We start from the raw sequence: 25,678 nt of genomic DNA, 5'->3' as shown, positions 1-25,678 counted from the left end.
TGCACTAGGGTTTCCCTCCATGAAGTCCACTGTTTAGGCTTGGCTATGGACACAGATATATCATGATATTGACCTTTCTGGTCATCCTTTGGAGTTCTATTCCCGGGCAATGTACTTTGAATCGTTTTTATGGGAAAAATTATTAAATCCATGGCTTCTCGCAGGTTAGTCCTAGTTAAAGCTTTGGGAGGAGTTTTCTTCACAGTAATACTGCGGGTTTCTACAGCTCTGTTTAATTCTTCCTGTAAAGACAGGGGCCTTTCTATCGGTGTTGCAGGGGAAACCATATCGTCTGGAAATCTTTTGGGGGGACATGGGGTCGAGATTCTATCGGGGAAAAATGGGGTTTTTGGAGATATTGTATAATCTAAATCTCCTGCGCCCGCCGATGGATAACTTTTTGGATTTATTGGCGTTTTAATTTCATGAAAAAATCCTGGTATTAGGGATTTTTTCTCAGGAACTGCTAGATTTTCCATTACTAAAAATTCTTCAAAGTTTTGTCCATCACTTTCATTTTAGAAATAACCTTGTTTGACATTAAAGGGTTTTAGCCCTGCCAATCTTGACCTAGGGGGCGCATTTTTACAATCTGATGAATCAGTAGAAGAGGGATGTTACATCCATCTCTCTGGAAATTTGGCTCTTTTTATTCGGCTAAAATGCGCCTTGTAAGTTCTTCCACTATCAGGGTGTTTCATTTTAAAAGTATATTCATTATCGTACTTTTTGACTATTCTGTACGGTCCGGGATATTTGTTGGAAAGTTTTTTTCCTTCTGTTTTTCCTCGTTCTTTAGGTAAACGAAATATCCTACCTTGAAATCTATATTCCCCTCAACTTTGGGTTGGTTTCCTAGTTATTGGTTTATTTTACATTTTTCCAGCTCTTGCCTAATTATTTTATAAGTTTTCCTCATTCTATTTATGAATTCTTGTTTATAATCTTCTGAGTCGTTATAATACTGCCGAGATTAAATAATCTCATACTACAGGATTCTAAAATAACGACCAAAAAGTAAATAAAATGGATTGACTTTGGTTGCTTCGGAATAAGCAGTGTTGATTACGTTAGTTAAGTAAGGTAAGAATTTATCCCAGTCGCTCCTATTGTCTTTCGTATAAATACTTAGAACATTCGAAAATATTTTATGTCTATTTTCTATTTTTCCATTATCGTGTGGATGGTAAGGCGCGGTCACCATTTTCTCTATATTAAGGAAACTCATTAAATCTTTTGTTATTTTTGCAACAAAATTGCTCCCGTTGTCTCTCAAAATTTTATTGAGGAAGCCAAATTGAAAAAATAATTTTGCTAGTGCCCTAGTTGTGGCAAAAGCACCTTAATTTTTTAAAGCTTTTGCAAAAGTAAACCCGGAAAAATTATCTATAACTAAAAGAATGCAAGTATTACCTCTGATAGAAACAGGTAAGCCTTCACTTGCCACGAATTGGTCAAACGAGATAATATTAAAGGGGAACTTTGCTACTGGAACCCTTCCTATTGGAGGATTTGGATAAGCTGGGGGGATTTTTCTCAAATTACATGCTTCGCATGTACTTGCAAATTCTTTAAGTTTTGTCAGTGCCGAGTGTACGTAATAGTATTGTTTTAGCTTATGGAAAATTTTCATAATTCTTAGATTTCCACTCGTGTCCGCATGAACATATTCGAATGCCGTCCCTATCAAGTTTTGTGGGAATACAGGTATTATCACGATGTGGTTTCTATTTGTCTCCGAATTAACAATTCTGCACATTATTTCTTCATCAAGGTCATGGTAAAAATTATCTATCACTTTTCTAAGAGTTTGGAGTTTACAAGGTAAGGCCTCATCATTCACAAAATAATCAATTATTGCTATGCACATTTTGTCCTTTTTTGCTTTCTTTTTATATTTTCCAGCGACAAGGGACAATACTTAATCCTATTTTCTTTTACTGCGTCTTTGACTTTGTTTTTCTTAGATCCATGTCTGATTTTAGCATTAATAGCATTGACTTCATTTTCTTGAGTTTCTGACGGACTGTTTTCTGGGTATCTACTCAAAAAGTCGCAAGCCGCGTTTTGTTTTCCCTTTAAATGTTCAAATTCAAAATCTAGGTCTTGGATTTTCATTATCCATCTAGATAGAATATCCGTGGGGTTTTAAATGTGCACAGGTACTGCGAACTCTTATGGTCTGATCGTAATATAAATTTTCTACCAATTCAATAATGTCTAAATTTGTTCAGGTGATAGATAATAGATTGTAATTTTAAGTTAGTGGCGGAATAGCTACTTTCGCCCTTTGATAAAGTTTTACTTGAATAGCATATAACTTTTTCTATTTGTTTGGGTGTTCCCTGTAGGCGGTTAGGGTTTTCTACCGGGATTATTTGCGAAAGGATAGCGCCTATGCCCTTTGAGCTAGCATCAGTGGTAACGATGAAACTTCCGTTTTCGAAATCAGGGATTGATAAAACTGGTTCAGAAGTGAGCGCCTTTTTGAGTCGGTCTAGGGAAATTTGAGCTTCATGGAACCAGGTAACATTATGGGAGTGTTTTTTGCTTAATTCCGTGAGAGGTTTCGCAAATTGGGAATGATTGCTTACTAATTTTCTAAAGTAGCCAGTGAGTCCTAAAATTCCCCTTAATTCTTTCATAGTTCTGGGGGGCTTGAGGTTTTCAACACATTTCATTTTATCAGGGTCTGGGAATATATCTCCCTGGGTTACTACTACTCCTAAAAATTTAATTTTGGATTGAAATAAGTTTACTTTCTCAGGCCGGCATTTTAAATTGCCTTGCCTGAACTTCTCGAACACCTTAGCTAAAGTTGCTAAGTGTTGCTCAGTGTCTTCCCCCACGCATACAATATCATCAACAAAATGAATTATATTCTTTAATCCTCTTAAAAGGTGCAAAAGGGGTCTACATAGCGCGCTTGAACTTGTTTTAAGCCCAAATGGTACTCTCAAGTATTCATAAGATCCATATTCGGATGCTGAAAATGCAGTTTTATGGACATCCTTTTCGGCTATTTTCACTTGGTGATAGCCTTAGGTAAGGTCCAAAGAGGTAAAAATTTTGTTTTTGCTTGAAATTGAGTCAAGAATTTCGTCTATTCTTGGAAGAGGAAATTTATCGCTAACTACTTGTTTGTTGAGGGCCCTATAATCTACTCCGAGTTTAAGATAACCATTCTTTTTTGATACTAAGATCTCTGGTGCGCGATATGGACTTATACTTGGGCGTATAATATCGTTTTTTTTCTAATTCCTGTATTTTATTTTTTAACCACTGTTTGTGCTTATATTCCAAACGTTATGGCTGTTTTGCTACGGGATTACCGGTCGTTTAAAATTTATGTTAGTAAAAATGAATTATTTCGAAATAATATTAAGATGCAGAAAATACATACTTAAAATTCCATAATAATTAGCATGATTTTTTCTTAAGTTCCAAGTCCGTAAAATGATCCATTTTAAATTTGTTTAAAAATTGTGATTTAGTTAAAGGATATTTGTTATTTTAAGTTTTAATACCATTAACTAGGTTTCTTTTAGAATTTTCCCATGTATTTAAATCATTTTCCGTTAAAACCTCGATTTGGACTAAACACGTCCCCTTTTTAATTGTAATTGTATCATTTTCATGGTTATTGGTTACCCAAATAAAACACTCCCCTTTGTCGTAAGATATAATCTGTTCCTCGTATAACAGATTTTCAGGTATTTTATACGGTGTTGCAGGCCATATTTCTGATTTGCTAACTATTGGCTCGATCATTGGTGATATTTAAATTTTTTGCATCGTTTTTGGAGGGATTTTTGTTTTCCTTATCACAAATCCGTAATATTTCTCTTCATTTTAATTGTTTATTAAATTCATAGTGGCGCTATGCTGTGCCATTGCGGTATCTTGTGGCGTCACGTTTGGTTTTATTTTGTTTTTCCATAATTCCGCTATTTTTTGGATTTCGTTTGACCTGTACTGTTGTATATTTCCTATTTTTAATTTTGCATGTTCAATACTTCTATTATTTAAATTTAATTCGTTTTTGCAATATCTCTCAGGAAAATTGAATAAATTTCCAATTATGCCATGTCTTTGCGAGTCATTAAGTTCAAAATATTTCGACATTATACCATTAGAAATTTTGTTTACTGTTATGTTATCTTCGTAACATCTGTTACGATTTCTTACCGTAGAACTTTCTTCCCCTACCTTAGTTGGGCATACCCGTTTCTCATTGCCTACGTCTAATAGTATTCTATTAGACCTTAGAAAATTTGCCCCTATAATAGCTTCATATGGGAGATTGTCACATATAATAAAATTTGTCATGAAGGTTCTATTGTCCCTTTTTACGTTTAGGCAAATTGACCCTTTTGCATTTAATTTATGACCCGTAACGCTTGTTAAATTGGGATTATTAGGGTTCTTTTGTCGCCTAATGTGCAGAGGTAACATATTAAATACGCAAGAGTTTATGATGTTTACAGTAGCTCCACTGTCAACTAAGGCCGTAAAGTAAACGTTTTCTACACAAAAATCATTAAATATAGGTAACTCGTTAGTAATATCACTACAAGAAGGCACTAGTATTGTCTTGGACCTATTAAATATTCCTGGCACCCTCTGGGTCCAACTTATGTTTCTGAGGGATCTGAAGCGTTTCCCTGAGAATTTATTTCATTTGTCGGTGCCTTTAAGAGATATTCAGATATCTTAGGTCCCGTAGGCAGATTTAAATGATTTATGTCTGCCTGTCTTCGCCAGGCATAATGATAGTAACTTGGATGCCTCGTGTCAATGCCGTTTCCTGGCGCTTTTTGCCAGTGCATCTGGCTTTTGAAATTTTAATGTCTAATAGACAAACTTTTATTATATGTATGTTTCACTCTCGCATTATATTTGCCTTGGTGGGTATTTGGGTTTACTGACCGATATTTAATATGCCTGTTGAGAGAAGGGTTATACCAATTTCTTTTGTACCCCTTATAAGGTACTGATTGTCACAATCCCCCCTGACTATTGCCTCTTGCTTAACCGTTGCAAATATTTTTTCTTCCGAACAAATAGTTACCGTAATCTTGCCTATTATCGACAGCAGTTACTGGTATGGGATTGGTGACATAGTGGCACTGTCTCGCTATGTGGCCAACACGGGTGCAGATATAGCACCTTATTGTCTTGGGGCTAATGGGCTGAAAACGTATTGTATTCAGCCTAGCAGTTTCTGGTATTTTGTTTATTTGTGCTACTAGGGAGTTGTCCTTTGAAAAAAAATTGCGAGATGCCTGATCGCCCTTGAAAATTAGGTTCGCGTTTGAGTCGCCTAAGCTATTTATTTTTGCATTACTATGATTAGCAACCATTTTATCAACTTCGATTAGTCGCTCTACCTCTTGGACTGCAAGATCAAACGTCTGAATATTTTCGGATATTACTACTCTATATAGTTTTGGGGTAGCCCTTGCAAAAAGGTATTTAGTATGACTTTTTCATACAGTTGCCCAGAACCACTTCCGTATTTTGCTTCTACAGAAATGCGTATATTATCCAGATATTCCCTTATATTTTGTGAAAAATCAAAGTTCACTACCTCATGTTTTAATTTATTTATAGAACTGGTTTCTATAAATCTCTCTTTGAATGCTTTTAACAAGTTATCAACCGTATTTATTGGCAAGTTGGCGTCATTGCCTATGGTATGTTCAACCTGTTTTAGAAAGGTTAAGGCCTGGCCTCTTAATCGTAGAATCAGCATGTCTTTTAATGCTCCAAACGTCTGTTTTGTTAATTGTACAAACTGGTTCAATTGGATATTAAATTCGTCAATATCTGACTGACCATTGTATTCCGGGATAGATTTTGCAATCTCTATATTTTTTGCGACTAACTTTTGCACTATTAATAATTCATTTAGATCGTCCATGTTTTTTTTTTTGCGTTTATGTCAACTTAAAATTTTGCTTAAATTATTTTGGGGTAGGCTATTATCTCCCATGAGATATAAGGAGTTTCCTATCGTAGTCTAGCGGTTATAGGCCTAATCACTTTATTTATATTTCTGTATCTCTCCAATAATTAAATTTGAATTACAAAGTTTAAATAGCCTAATTAGTTCGCAGTTTTCCTCCAATTTCCGACACGCGCCATTTGTTATGTAAGTTTTTCGAGTAATTAAGATTTATTGAACTATAAGTTTTGACGTCTCAGAGCTTTGTTTCCATGGCACAAACAGATCTGATTTAAGAGATACGAATTCTTATTGGCTAGCAGGGGTTAAAATCATTCTTCTAAGCCGTGGCGATAGGAATTTCTCCGATATCGCCACTTATAGCGCTGGAGATTGTGTCAACTAGGCTAGTGCTGCTCTCAAATAATGAGAGAAAATTGGGTATGTAGACATACAAATGTGGCTTCTTCCTTCTTGAGCTGTCTGGAGATCAGATTCCTTTGGGAGCTTTTACCTTGGAGTCTTACGAACTAATTACCTATTATCGGACTAGACGCAGACATATAAATGAAATAAACACAGATAAAAAGACAATAGATTTACTGAACTTACATGCTTAGTTGTACAGCAACGGGTCACTTCAATGACAATAATGGTGACCAAAATACAATAAATTCGTTTGAATCTCTTTAGTTCTGATGTACTGATTGTTTCAGATCTCACTTGAGATTGAAATTAAAAAGGCACATTTACCCCACTCCTAAACGCAGTTCTTTCGTCCTGCGCCGTAGGGACTGCCTGCCATTGGCCCATATGACCCAAGGACGCAAATCTTCGTCCAATAATCTCTTTAAGATTTTTCAGATGATTCAGGAGTTCACACAGTTTTTTTTTTCCGTTTAAACTTCCTTAGAAATATCGTACGTAGCAATTTTTTGCTACTAATTATCTTAGTGAAATTCGAACGACTACGTCGTTGTTTGACTGAAGATAGAACGCAGTTTCTCTTTTTGCTGATTAAAAATTTAGACTCTTGGAAGCGGTATTTGAACTCAATTAGGGGACGTTTAATTTCTGCCCGAACCATCTTTAGAAGGAAAGAATCTTATATTTTAAATATATGGTATTCTACTGCTGGTGCACATACATTATAATACACTATTAATATTATTGAGCCACTTTGAACATTTTGAATCTGTTCCATAAAATAAATAATTAGGTTCTCTCTTGATACTAGAGTTACTCACTTTTCTTAGTTCATAACCACTTGAATAATCACTATTCCATTTTGAGTCATATACAATTTTTACTGGGATGTCGCATACAGGTTCAATACACATTTCATCCTTGCTATTATTTAATTCATTGACCATATGATCTTTGCTAGTAATAATGTTCACTTATGCTTTATTCTTCATTAATTTATCTTGACATTCATTTGTGATATTGGCTGCCATTGCTCTTTATTTTGACTGTGATTTCATTGTCTATTATCAAATTATTTTTACAGAGGTAACAGTTCTGGGACGTTGACAAGATATGATTTATGATTTTGGTGCAGCAGTATGCATGTTTTCTTTTTGCCTTTGCTTTCATTTGAATGCTAACACCGAAAAGATGACGATAAGATCTATCAACGGCTAACATGTTACCAGAAACATTAGCTAGAAGTTGTCCCTCTTCGTCAACTATTATTTTTATGTTGGCATTCTCTTTGAGTACTAACTTCTCTGGAAATGATATTTTCCTATATCCACCATTTGCATCATGGAAATTCTTGAGTACTCCAAAGGAATTTAACTCCTCACTTTCATGACAACGTAGGCATACATTCCCAATAAGATCTCCACAACTACTTATTTCATAGTTCAAATATATCTCTTTGTCAGCATTCAAGGCAACGATGACTTTATCATGCATACACACTTTCCTCGAATAATTCATTTTCACTTCTTTTTTAAATATGATGTCGGTATTTATCCCTCCAATGGATGAAAATTACTAATCTAATACATGCAATAAACTAGATAGTCTCGATAACCTACCATGGAGTACCACTGGGAAAGCCACTTCCGATGTAAGAGCAAGCATAGAGTACGATTGCTATAGCCGCAAGTATATTTCATGTTGCTATAGATGGCAGCACACCCGCTCAGACACACAGTCATAGTGAGAGAGACATGCAAAAAGTTGGGTTAATTTAGGTTCACTTAGAGTAACGCACCACTCTAAGTGAACCTAAATTAACCTAACTTTTGAGGGGGCATATTAGGTTATTATTGAAGTTAATTAAAAAAAATTTTCCACAAAATAAGTTTTTCAAAAAAAAGCAAAGAACCCTATTAAATAAAAAAATGAGCAAAAATAAAATCAAACAATCTACCAAGCGTGAAACTACCACAAATCAGCATTGATAAATAAATGAAACCCAAAACAAACAGAAATTACAATAAATAACCGAGTCAAACTCAAAACGAGCAGAAATTAACATAAGCCGGGCGCAAAACCCCTATGCCTTCCCAACGCCAGAACAAAATTTGCACTTTACTGAAAAATACAAATGAATGTGCATTGTCAGTTTAATATACATGTACTGATATTTAGTAATCAAAATGTTAATATTATTTGATTTATAAAGTTATAAAAGTAAAAAAAATTATATTTTTTTCAGTAAAGTGCAAATTTTGTTCTGGTTTTGGGAAGGCAGAGGGGTTTTGCGCCCAACTTATAATAATTACTGCTCGTTTTGAGTTTCACTCGGTTATTTATTGTAATTTCTGTTCGTTTTGGGTTTCATTTATTTAGCGATGCGGATTTGTGGTAGTTTCACGCTTGGTAGATTATTTGATTTTATTTTTGCTAATTTTTTTGTTTAATAGAGTTCTTTACTTTTCTTTGAAAAACTTATTTTGTGGAAAAAGTTTTTTAATTTATTTCTATAAAAACCTTATATGCCCCCAGTGCATAACTCACAACCCTTGCCCTGAAGGCTTTGAGGAAGTGTCATCCTCAAAAACATAATTTCTATTTGGAAATCAACTACACTTAACAAAATGGCTATCTCAAAATTTTGATTGGATGTGTTTGGAGAAATTGTGGGTGTGGAAAGGGTGTTAGTTGCCCTCCAATCACTTTCGACTATTAAAAAGGGCACTAACCACTTCAATTTCCAATCGATTGAGCCCTTTTCGAAATTTCTACGACAACTCTTTTGATACGAAGCGCCCTGGTATGGAAACTAAAAAAAATGTATTGTACCAACATCGTTCTTTACTTAGTTAGCGCTATGCGATGCTTATGATCTGGCAAATTTCCTCACGTTTGGAGCATTTGATGTGTAACATTGAACTTAATTGATTTTTTGAAGTTTTGGGCATTATTGGGCCTATTGGCTCCTTGCTTACAGCTTGTTACCACGAACTGTTTGATAGTTGTTGCAAATTATATATCGGAAAATGCCAAAAGTTTATTAAATGCCCACTAAGTTTTACGCTTGTGGTTTTCCGTTTGGCTCATTTTCAATTTACGATTAATTCAGTAAATATACGTGGTATTTTACAAAGTAATCAGAATCAGAAAACAGAATATGACATATTTATGTTCATCTTCCGTTCGTATGACACTCTCTCGTAAGTCTTTTCTTCAGTTTTATGATGGGGCGGGGGATCACCGGCTCTCTCTAAATTTTATATCTGATAACCTTGACAAGGAAAAAGTACCAGATTCTTCCTTCGTATTTCCATTGTTTTTTTCTTTGACATAACTTTCTAGGGATAAATCGAAATGAGTATCACTACTTTATTGAAAATTATAATAATCTTAAAAAACAAAAGCTTCACTTGCTCCACTTGCCTTTAAAGAATCTTCTTTGACCATTAAGAGTGATCAGGAAAACGAGTGATATAGAACAAATCTTATCCCATAATGATCGAAAATCTAGTAACGTCTTTTGAAAAAAAAACTTTCAGCTAAGGAAAATTCCCCGTTTGAAAGTGATTCTAGAATGGTAACTATTATTTGAATTAATCTTAATGGTAAAAAATTATTGCGAAAACAAATATATGGGAATTTTAAAAACAGCTTGAAACTCCTCAAAAACTGTGTCAGGTTGAAATGAAAATTTCACCGTTGGAATCTCATTAGCTGAAATACTAGTTAAAATGACTGAACTAGCTTCTTTTTTAGAATATTTCAAACCATATGCCGAGAAAGTACCAGAAGGGGAGAGTTGCAAAAGTCTGGCAAAAATGGCACAGCAGAATAAAATATATCTAATTGGAGGATCTATTCCCGAGGCTGACGGTGATAATTTATACAACACATGTACAATTTGGGGACCAAATGGGGATCTAATTGGAAAGCACAGAAAGGTAGCAGATAGAATTAAACTTTATGTTAGTAAACTTAATTGAACCAGAAGATTTTTGCTGAAATGTTACTTCATATATATACTATATAAGATAGTAAATTCTTTTAGCATTACACCTAGACATCCCTTATCGCACCCCTTGGGCACTTTCATCTTTGGTTCCAAATGAAGTAATGCTTTTGAATTGAACGCTTGACTTTGTCTCTTAGGTTTGAAGTTCCGAGTCACTTCACTGATCAGGCTAATCCTAGGACAAATTGGAATATTTTATGTACTCAGTTAATCCTTGCTCAATTTGTTTTTGTGTCACCTACTTACAATTCGGTGTACGAATGGAGGTAAGGGGGGGGGGGGGAGAATTACCCCATAGATTTTTGAGAAATACCTTTTTTGGTGTTTTCACTGAAACATTGGACAAGTTTCCAGGAGACAGTTTCCAAAGTACCAGCAAAGAAATCTATTAAAGTCTCTTGAAGGAACACAAATTCTTCACAAATTCCCTAATCCTTCATATGCATCTAAGATACCAATACACAGTGGGCAAAACAGCGTGAAATGGATCACACCTTTTATTATATAGATTGAACAGCCTTTCTAATTTGAAAGGAATACATTGCAAAAATTCGTTTGAAACAAACATCTTCAGCTGATCTTCCGCTGACCTCACCTGACGGTGAATTTTTACTGGAATTTTTACAGTCTTCTAACAGTAAATTCTATAGAGAAAATCTAAACATATTACCCTTTGTCCAAAAATGTTCACATTGCCTCTTTTTTAAGCTCAAATCCACGAGTTTAACCGCATGGTACCCTGCATAGGGGAGTGGCACCTTAATTCTTCCCCAACCAACCAAGGCTGCAACCACTACGTAGCCATTCGTACGTAGGCCCACATTTACCAATAGGCCCACTAGACCCAGGCCTAGGGACGCACAATACCAGGGGGTGCAATAAATTATCACTAAGTTATTTTTTTTTCTTATCGAAAACTTGACTGATGTGATTTATCGTCCAAGTGCCAGGTGCATTCTGCCGCCGACCTGTCTATTCACAGAAAAGTAATTTTTAAACCACACGGGAATTCCGAAGCCACTTATAAACTATCAGATTTCTCCCAAGAAGGGCAGCTGAGAGTTCGGTATAGAGTTTTTAGGGATTTCCCCGAAAATCTCGCAAAAATGGAGCGGCAAAAACGCTTGGGCCTAGAAGCGTCAAAGCTTTAAATCTGGCTCTGTTCATATGGGGTTTAGGGTAAGTCGCAGTCGTGCCTACGTTCAACACGTTTCCGCTATTCGCTTAGTGGATTCGACCCGTATCAATTGTGGTTATCTCTTATTGCAGAAATGGTCGCCTTACAAAATCCGACCATTGTAATATAAGAGATGAACTTTAGTATCAAGAGGAGGGGGCGGCGAGAATGGCAACCACTTTCACATTTACAATAATCCTATTTTTATCGTGTAAATGAAAAAAGAGCTTAAATGAGCCGTTCCATTCCCAAAGCATTGTTATACGAAAGAAAAATATGACGGAAAGAGTAGGAGTTTGAGGGGAGAGCTAACCCATTGATATGTAGAATAACCGTGAGTACTGTATTTAAATTGGACAGTAATTAAATATGACACAGAGATATTTCATTGTTGAAAAAATATTGAACTATCATCTTGATGGACCCTATGGTATCAAAATGGATTGATGCTTTACTTGGCAACACGAGGTCCAGGGCTTGATTCCAGCATCGACAAGTTTGACCGACAGGCTTGCCATCTATACTTGTAAAAAAGACCCGGATACTGAAAATTTGATTCGATGCCCTCCGTGCCATCGACGGGAATGAGGATCTTTTTCACCTATCCTCATATCCTACCAAATAAATGCCGAAAATCTTGTAAATGTATGTAAAAAGCGTACTATTTCGTTATATCTGTGTCTTAGACGGCTAGTTTAGAGAAACAAATGACTTCTGCTATTTTGCGGCGAAAGGTCTAAATTTTTAAAACATGAGCTGTAGGAAACTTCTTCTTTTTTTTTGTTACGCCTTCCCTGTCCTGTACACCCTTTAAATCCCGTCAAGACGATTTACGACTGTCTAGTTGGAGTAATTTGGAGGGTGAAAATTATCAAACTGCCATTTTGTAACATTGATACGCGCCTAATAGTGTTTATGTGTCTCAGCTGAACAGTTTAGGTATTTCCACGCATTTATGAATAGCTTTGTGTTAACCTTTTTCTGAAAGAGACAAACTTAGAAACATATTATTTCCACTCTCAGGTTCACTTATTTGATATTGACGTACCAGGAAAAATCCGATTCCAAGAATCTGAAACTTTAAGCCCCGGATCTTCATACACTACTATTGACACTCCGTTTTGCAAAATAGGTGTTGCAATATGCTATGATCTTCGTTTTGCTGAAATGGCAAAAGTTTACGCCCAAAAAGGTAAGATTTACCAAGTTGTATATGATTTGGCTAATTTCAGCTGTTTTGCTCGAGTGCTTTCTTGAAAAATACCTAATAATGTGCTCTCAGTATAAATTACTTCTCCACTTCCTTTGTTAGCTTAGATAAAAAAACGATAGAAAGAAGTAAAAAACAAGTGGCATGCACTCAGAATTAATTAAGTCTTTCTTTAAGAATATTTAATGCTGACAAGAATTGTCCGAATCGAAATCTGTCCTTTTAGTGTTCTTCGGAAAATACATCGGAAAATAACCGCTCGGGAAAGGATGCGGGGCTGCAGATGAGCCCTGTTTTTAGACCATTTATTGGATTCCTTCCAGTTTTGGACCTCTCCCGAATGTCGCCTCTGATTTTATTCTAAAATGCCTATGAATTTTATTGATTTAGCGAAAATTCGGAATATTCATTACTGTAACAGCTGCTATTAGTGTTGCTACTGGTGGTGTTGCTATTAGTGTTACGTAGCAACACCAATCCGTCCAAGGTTAATTGACACTGCGTAAATAGCAAGGTATTGAGTAGGGCGACAACCCATTATAATTTCTAATATATGGAATAATTTCTGTTCGTTTGGAGCTTTAATGCTGCTCCTTACTTTCGGTTGAAAAAACTTATTTTTCTTATTTAATTTCTGATCGTTTGTTAATAATGCCGGTAATTCTGGCTCACCCTCCATGAAAAATTCCCTCCATTCACGGAAAACTACTCCGTGGAAGGTTCCTCCCACTTAATATGCATCTTCCTCCCTGTATTATTCCTTCTGGACAATTCCAACCTCGTTGAAATTCCACTCTTCCCCTCCCCCTTTGTAAAATTTCTAGCAGAAGATTCAGCCTGAAAAATTCTCCTTAGCATGCTTTCATCTGAAAATACTTTTGTTTTTCATCTGAAAAGTTCTAATGGTTTTTCAAGTCACTCCGGAAATTTCGTCTTCCATAGAAATTATTCTCTGAAAATCCAAACACGCTGAAAATTTCCACCCGATCATTTCCCCGGAACATCTCGACATGCAAAATGAAGTAGGCAAAGAGAAAGTGAGACAAATAATAGCATTTCGTACAGGATTCTGTCAAATCCCCCAGTGTAAAATTTCCCCTAGAAAGTTCACTCCCGAAAATGTCCCTCCACTTGGAAAATTATCCCCATGGAAACCCACCCCAAGCATAAAATATCCCCTCCCGAAAAATATATGTATACTTCCCATTTAACGTAAACAATGTGCAAATTTTATAACTTAAAGACCTATTCTTAGGGGCTGGGGGGAGTCATGTTATCTCCAAAAACGTAGTTTTGGGATATTTCAACTATACTGAATAAAATGGACATCTATAAATCTTGATCGGACGAATTTGAGGAGATAGGGGACGTGTGATGTGGGTTATTTGCCCTCCAATCTTATTAGTCTCTTAAAAAAAGCACTAGAACTTTTAATCCTCGTTTGAATAAGCCCTCTGCTGACGTTTTGGGACCATTGGTTCGATACGATCACCCCTCTGAAAAAAAAAACAACAACAACAAAAACGAAAAAAAACAATAAACAGACATCCGTGATTTTTCTTCTGACAAAAATACAAAATTTCACATTTTTGCAGATAAAAGCTTTAAGCCTCTATTGCCGGGTTCTCTGATACGCTGAATCTGATGGTGTGATTTTCATTAAGATTCTTTGACTTTTCACAGACTCTATCATTTTATCGGTAACAATAAACCTAATAAATAATATATATTTGGAATCAGCGTAAAAAGCCAATTCTTTTGATATATTTGTTTTATATAACAATTCCGTTTTTTAGAGTTCCGGTTACTATTGAGCCGTGTTGCTCCTTATTTACAGTTTATTACCACGAACTGTTTGATAAGTAACGTCATGCTAAGAAACTTCATTGATTCAAAAGATTTAAAAGATAGAAAGTAATGAATTTATCCATGAGGCTTCAGGGCGAGCGAAACGGAAAAGCACTTTTATTCTTCATTAGATTATTTTGTAAAGAATTAAAAACCGAGAAAAATAAGGACAACTGATTAATTTTAAGGAAAATCCTATGCTAGATAGACAAAAGGAAGAAACATGAAGAGACAATTTTCAACAATTTATTTTTTACTTGAATGTAAAAGACACACGAAATCAAAAGAAGTCTTACACCTTAATCTTTAATTCATTTAATTTTTATGTCCTTTTTTTATCTTCAGAAGACGGAATTTGCAATAAATCAGATTCAATTAAATTTCTAGTCTAGGCCTACTTGAATGTAAAAGGCACACGAAATCAACAGTTAAATTAAATTAAATTTACAGTTTAGGCCTACTTGAATGTAAAAGGCACACGAAATCAAGAGTGGTCTTACGGCCTTAATTTTTAATTCATTTTAATTTTTATGTCGTTTTCTTGTCATCAGAAGACTGAATTTTCTGAAAATACAAAATTAACAATTTAATAAAACAAATTAAATTAAATTTATAGTTTGCTTGAATGTAAAAGACACACGAAATCAAAAGTAGTCTTACGGCCGTAATTTTTAATTCAGTTAATTTTTATGTCGTTTTCTTTTTATCAGAAGACAACATTTTCTGGAAATACAAAATTTACAGTTTAATAAATACAAATTATATTTACAATTTAATTGAATGTAAAAGACAAAAAAATAAAAGTACGGCCTTAATTTTTAATTCATTTAGTCTTTATGTCGTTTTATTTTCATAAGAAGACAGAATTTTCTGAAAATACAAAATTTACAATTGAATAAATACAAATTCAATTTACAATTCACTTGAATGTAAAAGACACACGAAATCAAAAGTGGTCTTACGGCCTTATTAATTCAGTTAATTTTTATGTCGTTTTCTTTGGTACAGGTGCGTTATGTGGACACTTCTATATATTGTACAAGGAAACCAGTCACGAAAAACCCGCCAAACAGGCTATTCTCAAGAGACCGCCATGGACAAATGATTGCAAAGCCGTGGTTTCTCAATGAGTTAAAATAATGAAATGATTGTTTTTTGGGGTTTAAGGGGGGAAAAGGTACCTAGGTTTGGTTTGGTTACGAATTTAATATATGGTTTGCTTTACCCCCCCCCCCTAATGTGCAAACATATAGCCCAAATTTGCTTCTAAACTATTATATATTCATCCTATTTTATTTCATTAGCATTAACCAAACTTGACTTCTTTAGCAGTGTCCACATAATCCACCAGTACCTTTTTTTTTATCAGAAGACGACATTTTCTGAAAATACAGAATTTACAGTTTAATAAATACAAATTAAATTTAAAACTTACTTGAATGTAAAATACACACGATATAAAAAATAGTCCTATGGCCTTGATTTTAATTCATTTTACTTTTATGTCGTTTTCTTTTCATCAGAAGACTATATTTTCTGAAAATACAATTTTTTACGTTCATTTTATTTTAAATGCCGTAAAAAACTTGTATTTTAAGTGCCTTAAAGCTTACTAATGTTTTTATTTACAGGGTGCAAAGTTTTGGTATACCCTGGGGCTTTTAATATGACAACTGGGCCTCCCCATTGGGAGCTTCTCCTTCGGGCCCGTGCAGTTGATAATCAGGTAAGCTCACACTTTAGACCTGTATTCTACAGTTAACAGGGATCCACAATTTTACGGTTGGAAATTGGAATATATCTCTGTTTCTTTACTTGAATAGTGAAACCTTTAACAGCAGATCAATTTCTATTCTTAAATGGAATGTCAAAAATTAAATTTTCAATCAGATAAAATTGTTATTTTTTACAAAGAAATTTACTAATTAACAGTTTAACAGTTGCAAAAACATTTTACTCTAAAGAGCAATATTAAAGCCCAAACAAGCAAAAATAGAGTTATATATGGAGTAAAAATGGGTGTTGCTAACTGCAGCGCCTTAGATGAAATAAAAAAATAGCCTAGTCTACTAGAGCATTTTAAATACCGTATGGCTTATCACCTATAATATATTAACTCTTTTTTTAACGTTGCTTAAAAGCGTAGTGACGCACTGTCTTCTGAACAAATGTCAAAATCAAGTTTTTTGCTTAAATCAAAAAGAAAAAAGTCATTTGAAAATAAACAGTGACACTAAAGCATGAAAAATTAAAAAAATGGCACCCAACCCTGCACCCAACCATAGCACCATAGCACCCAACCCTGACAATCCTTGTTTGCATTAAAATGAATTTTTTTTTTTGATTAATAAAAAATATTACTCTTCAAAACAGTTTAGAAAAAAGTTTAGTGTAGAGTTAACAGTTGAATACTTACAAAAAAAGTTTACTCTAAAGAGCAACATTAAAGCCCAAACGAGCAAAAATGGAGTTATATAGTGGGTAAAGCTTAAAAAGAGCATAGCTTAAATAAAAGATGGAACCAAAAACTAAATGGCCATTCTCCAATGAATAGGAGTAACGGTAATAAACTGAAACATTCTAAATACATTAATAAGCAGCAATGCCATTGCCAAATGAAAGCTACTTGAAATAGATCTAAAGACAAAGGGGGCGAATACGTTGGGGTGTAGGTCTTAAAGTGAATTTTGTTTATTGTTTTTCTCTTTCTCAAGGAAGAAGGATATTGCCCCCACCCCACCCTTTCCTTTGTCGGGCCTATTGTCTTGTGCCTTCATTTTGATATATAGTACCTTGAATACTGTTAAATTGAAGCTAAAGGAATGCCTAATGAAACATAAGATAATGCTTCAAGAATAAAATTTTTCGCTAAAAAAATTGGCCGCATGAATGTTTACTACGAGAGGAGATTTGAGTATCCATATTTTGTCTCAATCTTGGCTGTTATCTCCTATCTTTTAAGGAATAATCATAGCTCTGTAATAAAATAAGTGGGCAGGTACCCAAAACGAGATTTACTCTCCCTTTCAAGCTACTTTTTTCCAAAACGGTAAAAACTTCACGTATAACGGTTTGAAAATGGACCTTGCACCTAAATCTAGAATCAATGACTGTGGCAAAATTTAGTTTTATTTTGTCGGGATCAATGGATTCACATTGCTTAAAATATAGAAGTAGAAATATAGAAAATATTAAATACCCTTAAAATATAGTAGTAGAAATATAGATAATATGAAATATTATTGAAATGTAGAAGTAGAAATGTAGAAAATATGAAATATCCTTGAAATATAGAAGTATAAATGTAGGAAATATGAAATATCATTGAAATATAGAAGTAGAAATATAGAAAATATGAAATATCCTTGAAATATAGTAGTAGAAATATAGAAAATATGAAATATCTTTGAAATATAGAAAGATTTGATACCACCAAATGGCTAATTTGACAGTGTATATATATACAAATCTTTAAATTAGCCAACCGGCCAACCTGTATTTTAAGCCTAGGACTCCAGCTGGACATAACGAAACATTAAGAAAACAATTCTTACTCCATAATATGCAAAACAATCCTAGTTAAAACATTTTGCGGGGAGAGAGCCTTTATCTTCACTTCTTTCATTGGTTTTCCAGTTTTTTAAGAAATTCATGAATTTCTTAGGACCTATATATTCACAGAACATATACCCCCACCCCCTTAATGTTCAAATATATACCTAGAATTGCATCCTCAATCGAAATGTAACATCCATTTCCATCACAAATGAACTTTACTCCCATATTAGCCCTATGGGGGATGTCCATAGAAACATCCTTCTTAAAGTAGCTACAAATCTATTTTCTAGGTTTACGTAGTTGGAGCCTCTCCTGCTAGATGTCCAACTGCACATTACGTGGCTTGGGGCCATTCTGCTATTGTCAACCCCTGGGGAACAATCATTGCCGAAACCGATGAAAAAGAGGGAATTGTTCAAGCTGATATTGGTAAGAAAACTGTATTTGTTAGAAAACGGAAAGGCAATTTTTTGGGTCATTTTCTTGTGTTTTTCGCCGTGAAGATATTTATTTTATCCCTTTTAGGTTTGCTGGGTTAAACTTTTAAAGTGGTAGTTTTAAGCTTTAATTAATTTTTTTTATTCCTATAAAACTTAGCACGCCTTATAAAGGATATACACACTGAACTGTCAAATTTTAGTTTCCGCCCTATGACAAAGAAATAAATAATTTTTGTTGTTATTAAAGCTTTCAAGCGTTTGCTTGAGCTTCAAAAATATAGAAATAAGTGCTCTATTGGAACTTTCCATGAGGTCAAGGACATCAGTTTCTACTAAGTGTCCATTGTACTAACGCCTCTTTACAAAAAAATATTGTTTTGTCTAATAAGGTGTACAAAAAGAGACACAGCTAGCATTGTAAGTTGTTGTCTTTAGCATATTTGCTTGTGTCCATCCCAGACAACGCAACGAAATTTCTTTAAGATTAAAGTTACAGCCAGACGTGAGTGATAAACAAGCTGCCAGCAAAAACAGAAAATAAGTAATTCTACGAGATGTAAAAAGTTCAACTGAATCCCAATTCCCGATCCACATTGGTCAGTTGTAACCTGGGAAGAAGAAAATGAAAGGCAAAGAATTTGGCCCTAAAAAAGCCAAACAGTATTTGTCGAGGGGAAGCAGCAAACAAATCTTCTTTATTGTTTGAGGCATTATTTACTGACAAACAGGATGGCTGGCCCCCAACCCCCTGTTCCACATCCTGGCAGAAGGGCCTTGAAACAGATGTTAGCACCGCCAATATACATTTTTTTATTGTAAAATTGTAAACTGTGGAACAGCAAAATTGTTAAATTTGAGCCAAAAATCCACAATCCCAATCCGCAATATTTTTTCGGGAATAGTTGTAGACTTTGAACTCTCGATCCTGATTGTCTGTGGAACAGTGTTTTCATTATCTGGATCATGAGTGGAACAGCAAAATTATAATCCATGTTGTGATTATATAATTGGTTTTTTCAGGCCTTTGGTTAACTTTGCCAACTGAACCTGATAGGTTCCACAACCTTTCCATATTAGGATTTTGTCCTAGTGCTGGTTTGAGAATACTTTTTCAATCTAACACCAAAAATGAAGACCATACAAGCTTGGTTCTAAAATATTTACTCAGGAATTGGGTAGCTGTTTGTCGAAATTGCGGCACAATTTTTCAATCCACCCATTAAATTTGGATGAAATTTATGAAAATCTTTGAGTTTGGAAATTAGATCTTCAGGAACTCGGGGAGACGAAGATCTTTCTTTCAGAGAGATCTCCAAAAAACTTCAACCGGTTTTGAAATTTGAAACGGGCACCAAATCTACGAATTTGCGATCAAATGGGCCTGGATGTCCCTGGAGGATATAAAAAAGACAACAAGTCATAATACATGGAAGTGACGTCGTTCTTTACTGGTACTTCAAGTTACATTCCTATGTTGACTATGATGAAGAATGTGTTGAGTATTTTTCTCGTTTTTCGATTTTTTATCCAGAACCGCTACAAATATCTCCAAAAACTGGGAATTGTGGAAGCTATGCTCTGAAGTCACAACATTGGATTTTTTTTCTTCTGGGCCTGCTTGAACGACGGAGTTTTTAATGTGGATCTAGCATTAAAGTGAAGGCCCTTCGATGCCTGTATCCAGATTCAGAAATCCTACATCTAAAGATATTTGTTGCAGACCTGGCTGGAAATAAAGGAAATACAAGAAAGATACTCTACATATTCTTCATCATATTCAACACAGTAATGTAACTTGAAGCTTCAGCAAAGAGTGGCGTCACTCCCATGTATTATGGCTTCTGTTCTTTTTTATGTCCTCCAGGGACATCATTTACGAGAACAGGTGACCATAGGAAGCTGGTAAGGGGCCCATTTGATCGCAAATTCTTGGAATTAGTGCTCTTAAAATGTCAAAACCGGTTGAGGGGCAACTTGACGTTCCAGATGCCAACTAGCACCCCCACCCCCTGGTGACCCCATCCGACATTGGATAAAAATTTCAAAATAAATCTTCTAAAAAAAAAGCGGCTGAAAGATCCAAAGACGAGGCTCGGGGTGACATGATCAGTAGTTACCTAAGGTTTAAGGGCCCAAAATTACGCAATAGCCCATAAGTAGAAATTATGCAAATAGCTTATGAAGGCTCCTTCTCATATCTCCCTTTGGTCAACAGTATGAAAGCTCCATGTTTGATCTCTTTCGGTCGGCATCGCAGTAGGGGTGCTCTAGATCAGTTTGAAGTGAGTTGATCTAATCAACTACTAGATCAACTTACTAGTGGTTGATCTAATTCAGTTCAGTTCAGTTCATTTTATTTAACATCAAAATATATTTAACTAATATGCCAATACCCGCCCCAAGAAAGATACAAAAAAGCACTTGCGACTGGGCGGGTACATACAACTCATTTACTAATTAATGATTAACTATAAACAAAGGAACAAAAAAAAAAATAATAATAATAATAAAAAAACAAAAACACTAAAAAGAAGAAAGAAAAGAAAAAAACAACAAAAACAATCGCTCATCAATTCATTTAAATAATAATAATAATAGTAATAAAGATTAAAAAAAAAAAAAAAAAAATAAAAAAAAAAAAAAAAATAACTATGAACCTTGACCTAGCAAATAATTTTTCAATTTCTTTTTAAATAATCCCAGGTGCTCAGCCGCCTGAATGCTCTCTGGAACAGAGTTTCACACATTAGGTCCTGAAAATCTAGTATGGAAGCCGGCCCTGGTTCCACTTCTATTTGGAACAATGAAATCACTAGCATGACGAGTTTCATAATGGTGCGAAGACCTGTTGTCAGTAAAATAATCAAGAAAAACCTCTGGACTAACATCATTCCAGCATTGATAGGCAAAGATTCCTATTTGGTAGTCCCGTAGCTGTCCTACATTCAACACTTGAAAATTCTTGAACCAAGCTGAAGTGTTATGTGTACCTTCAACATACCCACCAATAAGACGCATCGCTTTATTTTGAAGAGTCTGAACACGTTTAAGATTCACGTAAAAATTACTTGCCCATAGCATGCATCCATACGAAGCATATGGGTGAATCAAAGCATGGTATAAAAGCAATAAAACTCTCTGAGGTAAAACATTTTTAAAACGACGAATCACTCCAAGGCCACGTGCAATCTTTGTGGCAACAACATCACTGTGGCGTTTCCACGAAAAATTACAATCAATGTAAAAACCTAAGTACCTGATTTCTTGGACTTGAACTACAGGCTTATTATTAAACAGAATTCTACCATCAATATCACTGGGATTGCCTACTCTAGAATATACAATAAAATTAGTCTATGTAACATTAACTGATAACCAACTCAAACTAGTAAAAACGTGGAAACTTCTCAGCACATAAATCACTTTCACCATGAGACTACCTAGACAACGACTAGAAAACGGAACTGCAGTGTCATCAGTAAATGACATTAACCAACAATCTGGAAGACAAAACCTCATGGTATACACATAAACCAGATACAGAAGTGTACCAAGGACCGATCCCTGTGGCACACCGCACGACACTTGATAAGGGGATGAAAAAGCATCATCAATCATCACTTTAATAGGCCTCCCACACAAATAACTTTCAAACCACTTCAAAATCACTCCTTTAACACCTAAGCATTCTAATCTTTGCAATAAAATTTTAAAATCTACCGTATCCAATGCTTTCCTAAAATAAAAAAATATTGTTTGGGGGATTTCACCTTTTACTAAATTTACAAAATCAACAAAATCAATTATTTACAAAATCAACAAGATGAATGGCAGCATGACTAGTGGAATGACCTTTTCGGAACCCGACTTGGGGGTGTCACTGAGTAGGCTATGTTTCGTGAGATGTCATACAGACGGCAATGAATCACTTTTTCTAAAACTTTTGACAACAAAGGCAGCATCGATATTGGTCTCCAGTTTCCAGCATCTGACGTGGCATCCTCTTTGTCAGGCGGGATAACTTTAGTTTGCTTCATCGCTTCTGGAAAGGTCCCCGTTACCATAGATAAATTGATAATATGGAAAATACATGGTAGTATATACATTAACACAGCTTTAAAAGTTCTCAGATTCACGCCATCTATCCCAACAGAATTCAATTTTATATTTTTCACTATTTTAATCACTTCATCACTTGTACACTCTTCAAACTGGAACTCAACAGAATCTCCATGAGAGTCCATAAATTCTTCGATAAGAAAATTATCCCTGTCACACCTTACATTCTCTTCCACAGACGAGCCAACCTGAGAATAAAACTGGTCTAAATGAGTCGTGACTACATTTTAATCACTCAAATAACTTCCATTTATATCAATGCATGGCGACTGACTACTTTTCTGATTTTCCATAAGCTCATTAATAACCTGCCATGTGGCTTTGGTATCTCCCTTACTATCAGAAAACTTTTCTTCAAAATACTTCTTCTTTGCTTCCCTTCTCATACTATTTGCCTTATTTCTCACTCGCTTGAACTCCTGTAAAATCTGCGTCATCCTGACTGTTAAGATATTGCTCATATAACAAGTTCCTTTTTTTTATCATATCTATTATTGGCTTCGTAATCCACGGCTTGTGGGGATCATCCCTCTTTTTTTTGGTCAAGCGCAAGGGGCATGTTTTCTCATAAATCGGTTGGAAAATATACATGAACTGATTATACACTAGAGAAGAATCACCAGAAATTCCCAGGACCGAGTCCCACCTTATACAGCTCAACTCTTCGGCAAAGCTATTCAAATTTTGCTTTTTCAGCTCACGTATCAGTATTTTTTTTAGCCGGGATAAGTCGTTTTCTAAGACACGTCACATGAGCAATTACCGGGAGATGATCCGAGCCTGGATATACTATCACATCTGAATAGCTTTGACTCAAATAGCCAGGTTCCACGATGACGTTATCAATTAAGGTCGCAGAATGAGTAGAGATTCGGGTAGGTACGCAAGTTAAAGGGTAAAGGTCACTTGAAATCATATAATTAAAAAAACAAATTATCACCTGAAAGATCTAAAAGATTGTAGTTAAAATCACCCATACAAAAAAAATCCCAAAAAATTGTAGACGAAACCAACCTCATCAACTCATCAAAACCTGCTACAAACTCATCCAGGCGAGCACTGGGCGGCTTATACACCACACTAATTAAAACTTTCCTTTTTTCAATTTCTAATTCCAAACAAAAACTCAATCTTACCTTCTATCCATACACCCAAATCCTCCCTCACCATATACTTCATATTTTTCTTAATCAAAAATTCCAGGCCTCCTCGGTTCATAGTTTATCGGTTCCTTACCTCAAAATCATATCCTGGAAAAGAAAAAGCCGAGAGAGATTGGTCAGAACTCAAAAAAGTTTCACAAATACCCATTATATCAAATTTTGAAGAAGATATCTCAATCATCTGCAGAACATCTAAATATCCCGTAGTAAGGTGGCAATTCCACGTGCAAAGACACAGCGACATGTCTGTACTAACTTGCGACGGCAATATATAAGAACTCTCACGAAGAGGCTTTGAATTAATAATAGGCAAATCATCACTTCCAATTTGAGCCTCTAAATGATCTTCAATACGGAGCGGATTACGCATAAATCTATTCAATGAAGAAATATCATTCAACATAAATAAGGAAATATACTAATTTTTCTTTTCTATAAAAAAAAAAAAGAACAAAAAACACAAAAAAAAAAAATCAACTTTTAATAAAACACTAAATAGTGTCAAAAAATTTGCGGATTCGCGTTAGGTGGCTATCACCTTGTTCCCGTTTGTAAACATGGCCACGATTAGACCACACATTTCTTACACCATATCTATCTCTTGCACCTTCAAAAATCGTTTTTTTTATTTTTGTAAGATATTCAGTGACGAATGCACCTGATTTAGCCAGCTTTAACGTCGCTCTGAAAACATTATACGCCGTATCTTTAGTTGCAAATTTAAAGAGAACTGTCGTAAGTGTCTGGATATTCTGGGCAGGGTTCGGAAGTCTAAAACGGTTCACAGACAACAACTGTTCTTTCTGGACATTTACACCCATTCTCTTCACTATATCAAGAACAGTAGTACCCAGGTCGATTCCGGGATCCTGCTTCACTCCGAAAAAAACAAAGAATCAAGGAAACGCTCCTGTTCGTAATCGTCCAGCTTTTCCTCAGTAGTAGCCACCCTAAGCTCTAATGACTGAATCTGGCTATTCAGGAATGAAAACAGTTTTTCTATTTTCTCACATTTTACTTTGTATTCTAGCTTGATCAAATCATAAATTTCCAAAACAATCAGTTCAGGGTTCAGAGCGGCTTGTTGCGATGAGCCTGCTACTCCTGTCACGGAAACAACTTTTTTCCTCAACTTTTTTCTCTATTTCTTTAACTTGGCCAAATTTAAGCTTTGTAACTTCATCTTGTGCTAAAGTAAGCTGATTTCGGATTGCAGATGTTTCGCTCGAAGCAGTTAAATCAGCACCCGCGCCTTTCGCAGTTTTCTTTTTCAGAAACTGATAGTAAAGATCAGGAGAAGATTCACACTCACGGAAAGCATGATTTACGCCCTTAGTCGTTTTTTTCGAAGCTTCCGCATAATTTCCACTGTATGAAAGAAGATTCGCTTCAACCACAGTCTGAAAGTCATGGGATCCTAGCAAAAAACAATGAATTTTGGCGTAGAATCTTTTTGGTTAGTTATGCTAACAATCCGGACTGGCCAGAGGGGATATCCCTTGAACTGAGCTACCGCCAAATCTCCCTTCTGAAACTGTACCATGATGAAAATAATAATCCAATAAATCAAAAATTGACTTATCTTTAGTGGACAGGATCTTCCAAAACTAACATGTTAAAAATTAAGAGCAGCAAACCAAAACTTACTCGCAAGGGGGGCAATTAAATCCCCCCGCTTTCCAACAATGTCTTGCAATAATCACGTCCGCCAATGCTATAATTATTATCCAAAGAACGAAAAGTCACTTGTAACTTTAATCCTCTACTAGACACTT

The 25,678-nt window shown here is 35.2% G+C and overlaps 1 protein-coding gene across 1 annotated transcript in view; it reads left to right on the top strand.

The window, feature by feature from the left end:
• Window positions 1-25,678, top strand: part of LOC148953879 (omega-amidase NIT2-like) — an 88,147-nt gene that overhangs the window by 60,104 nt on the left and 2,365 nt on the right. The window contains exons 3-6 of the mRNA XM_089085674.1: window positions 10,133-10,317; window positions 12,589-12,757; window positions 16,255-16,349; window positions 18,472-18,610. Of these exons, the coding sequence (XP_088941800.1) occupies window positions 10,133-10,317; window positions 12,589-12,757; window positions 16,255-16,349; window positions 18,472-18,610 (588 nt within the window). The remainder of the gene's footprint in view (window positions 1-10,132; window positions 10,318-12,588; window positions 12,758-16,254; window positions 16,350-18,471; window positions 18,611-25,678) is intronic.

This window comes from Artemia sp. Qi Xiang Cuo, chromosome 3 (assembly GCF_049724085.1).
Source record: "Artemia sp. Qi Xiang Cuo chromosome 3, ASM4972408v1, whole genome shotgun sequence".
Classification (NCBI taxonomy): Eukaryota; Metazoa; Arthropoda; class Branchiopoda; order Anostraca; family Artemiidae; genus Artemia; species Artemia sp. Qi Xiang Cuo.
Note: the sequence above shows the minus strand (reverse complement) of the source record. Positions and strands in the feature narration are given on the sequence as shown.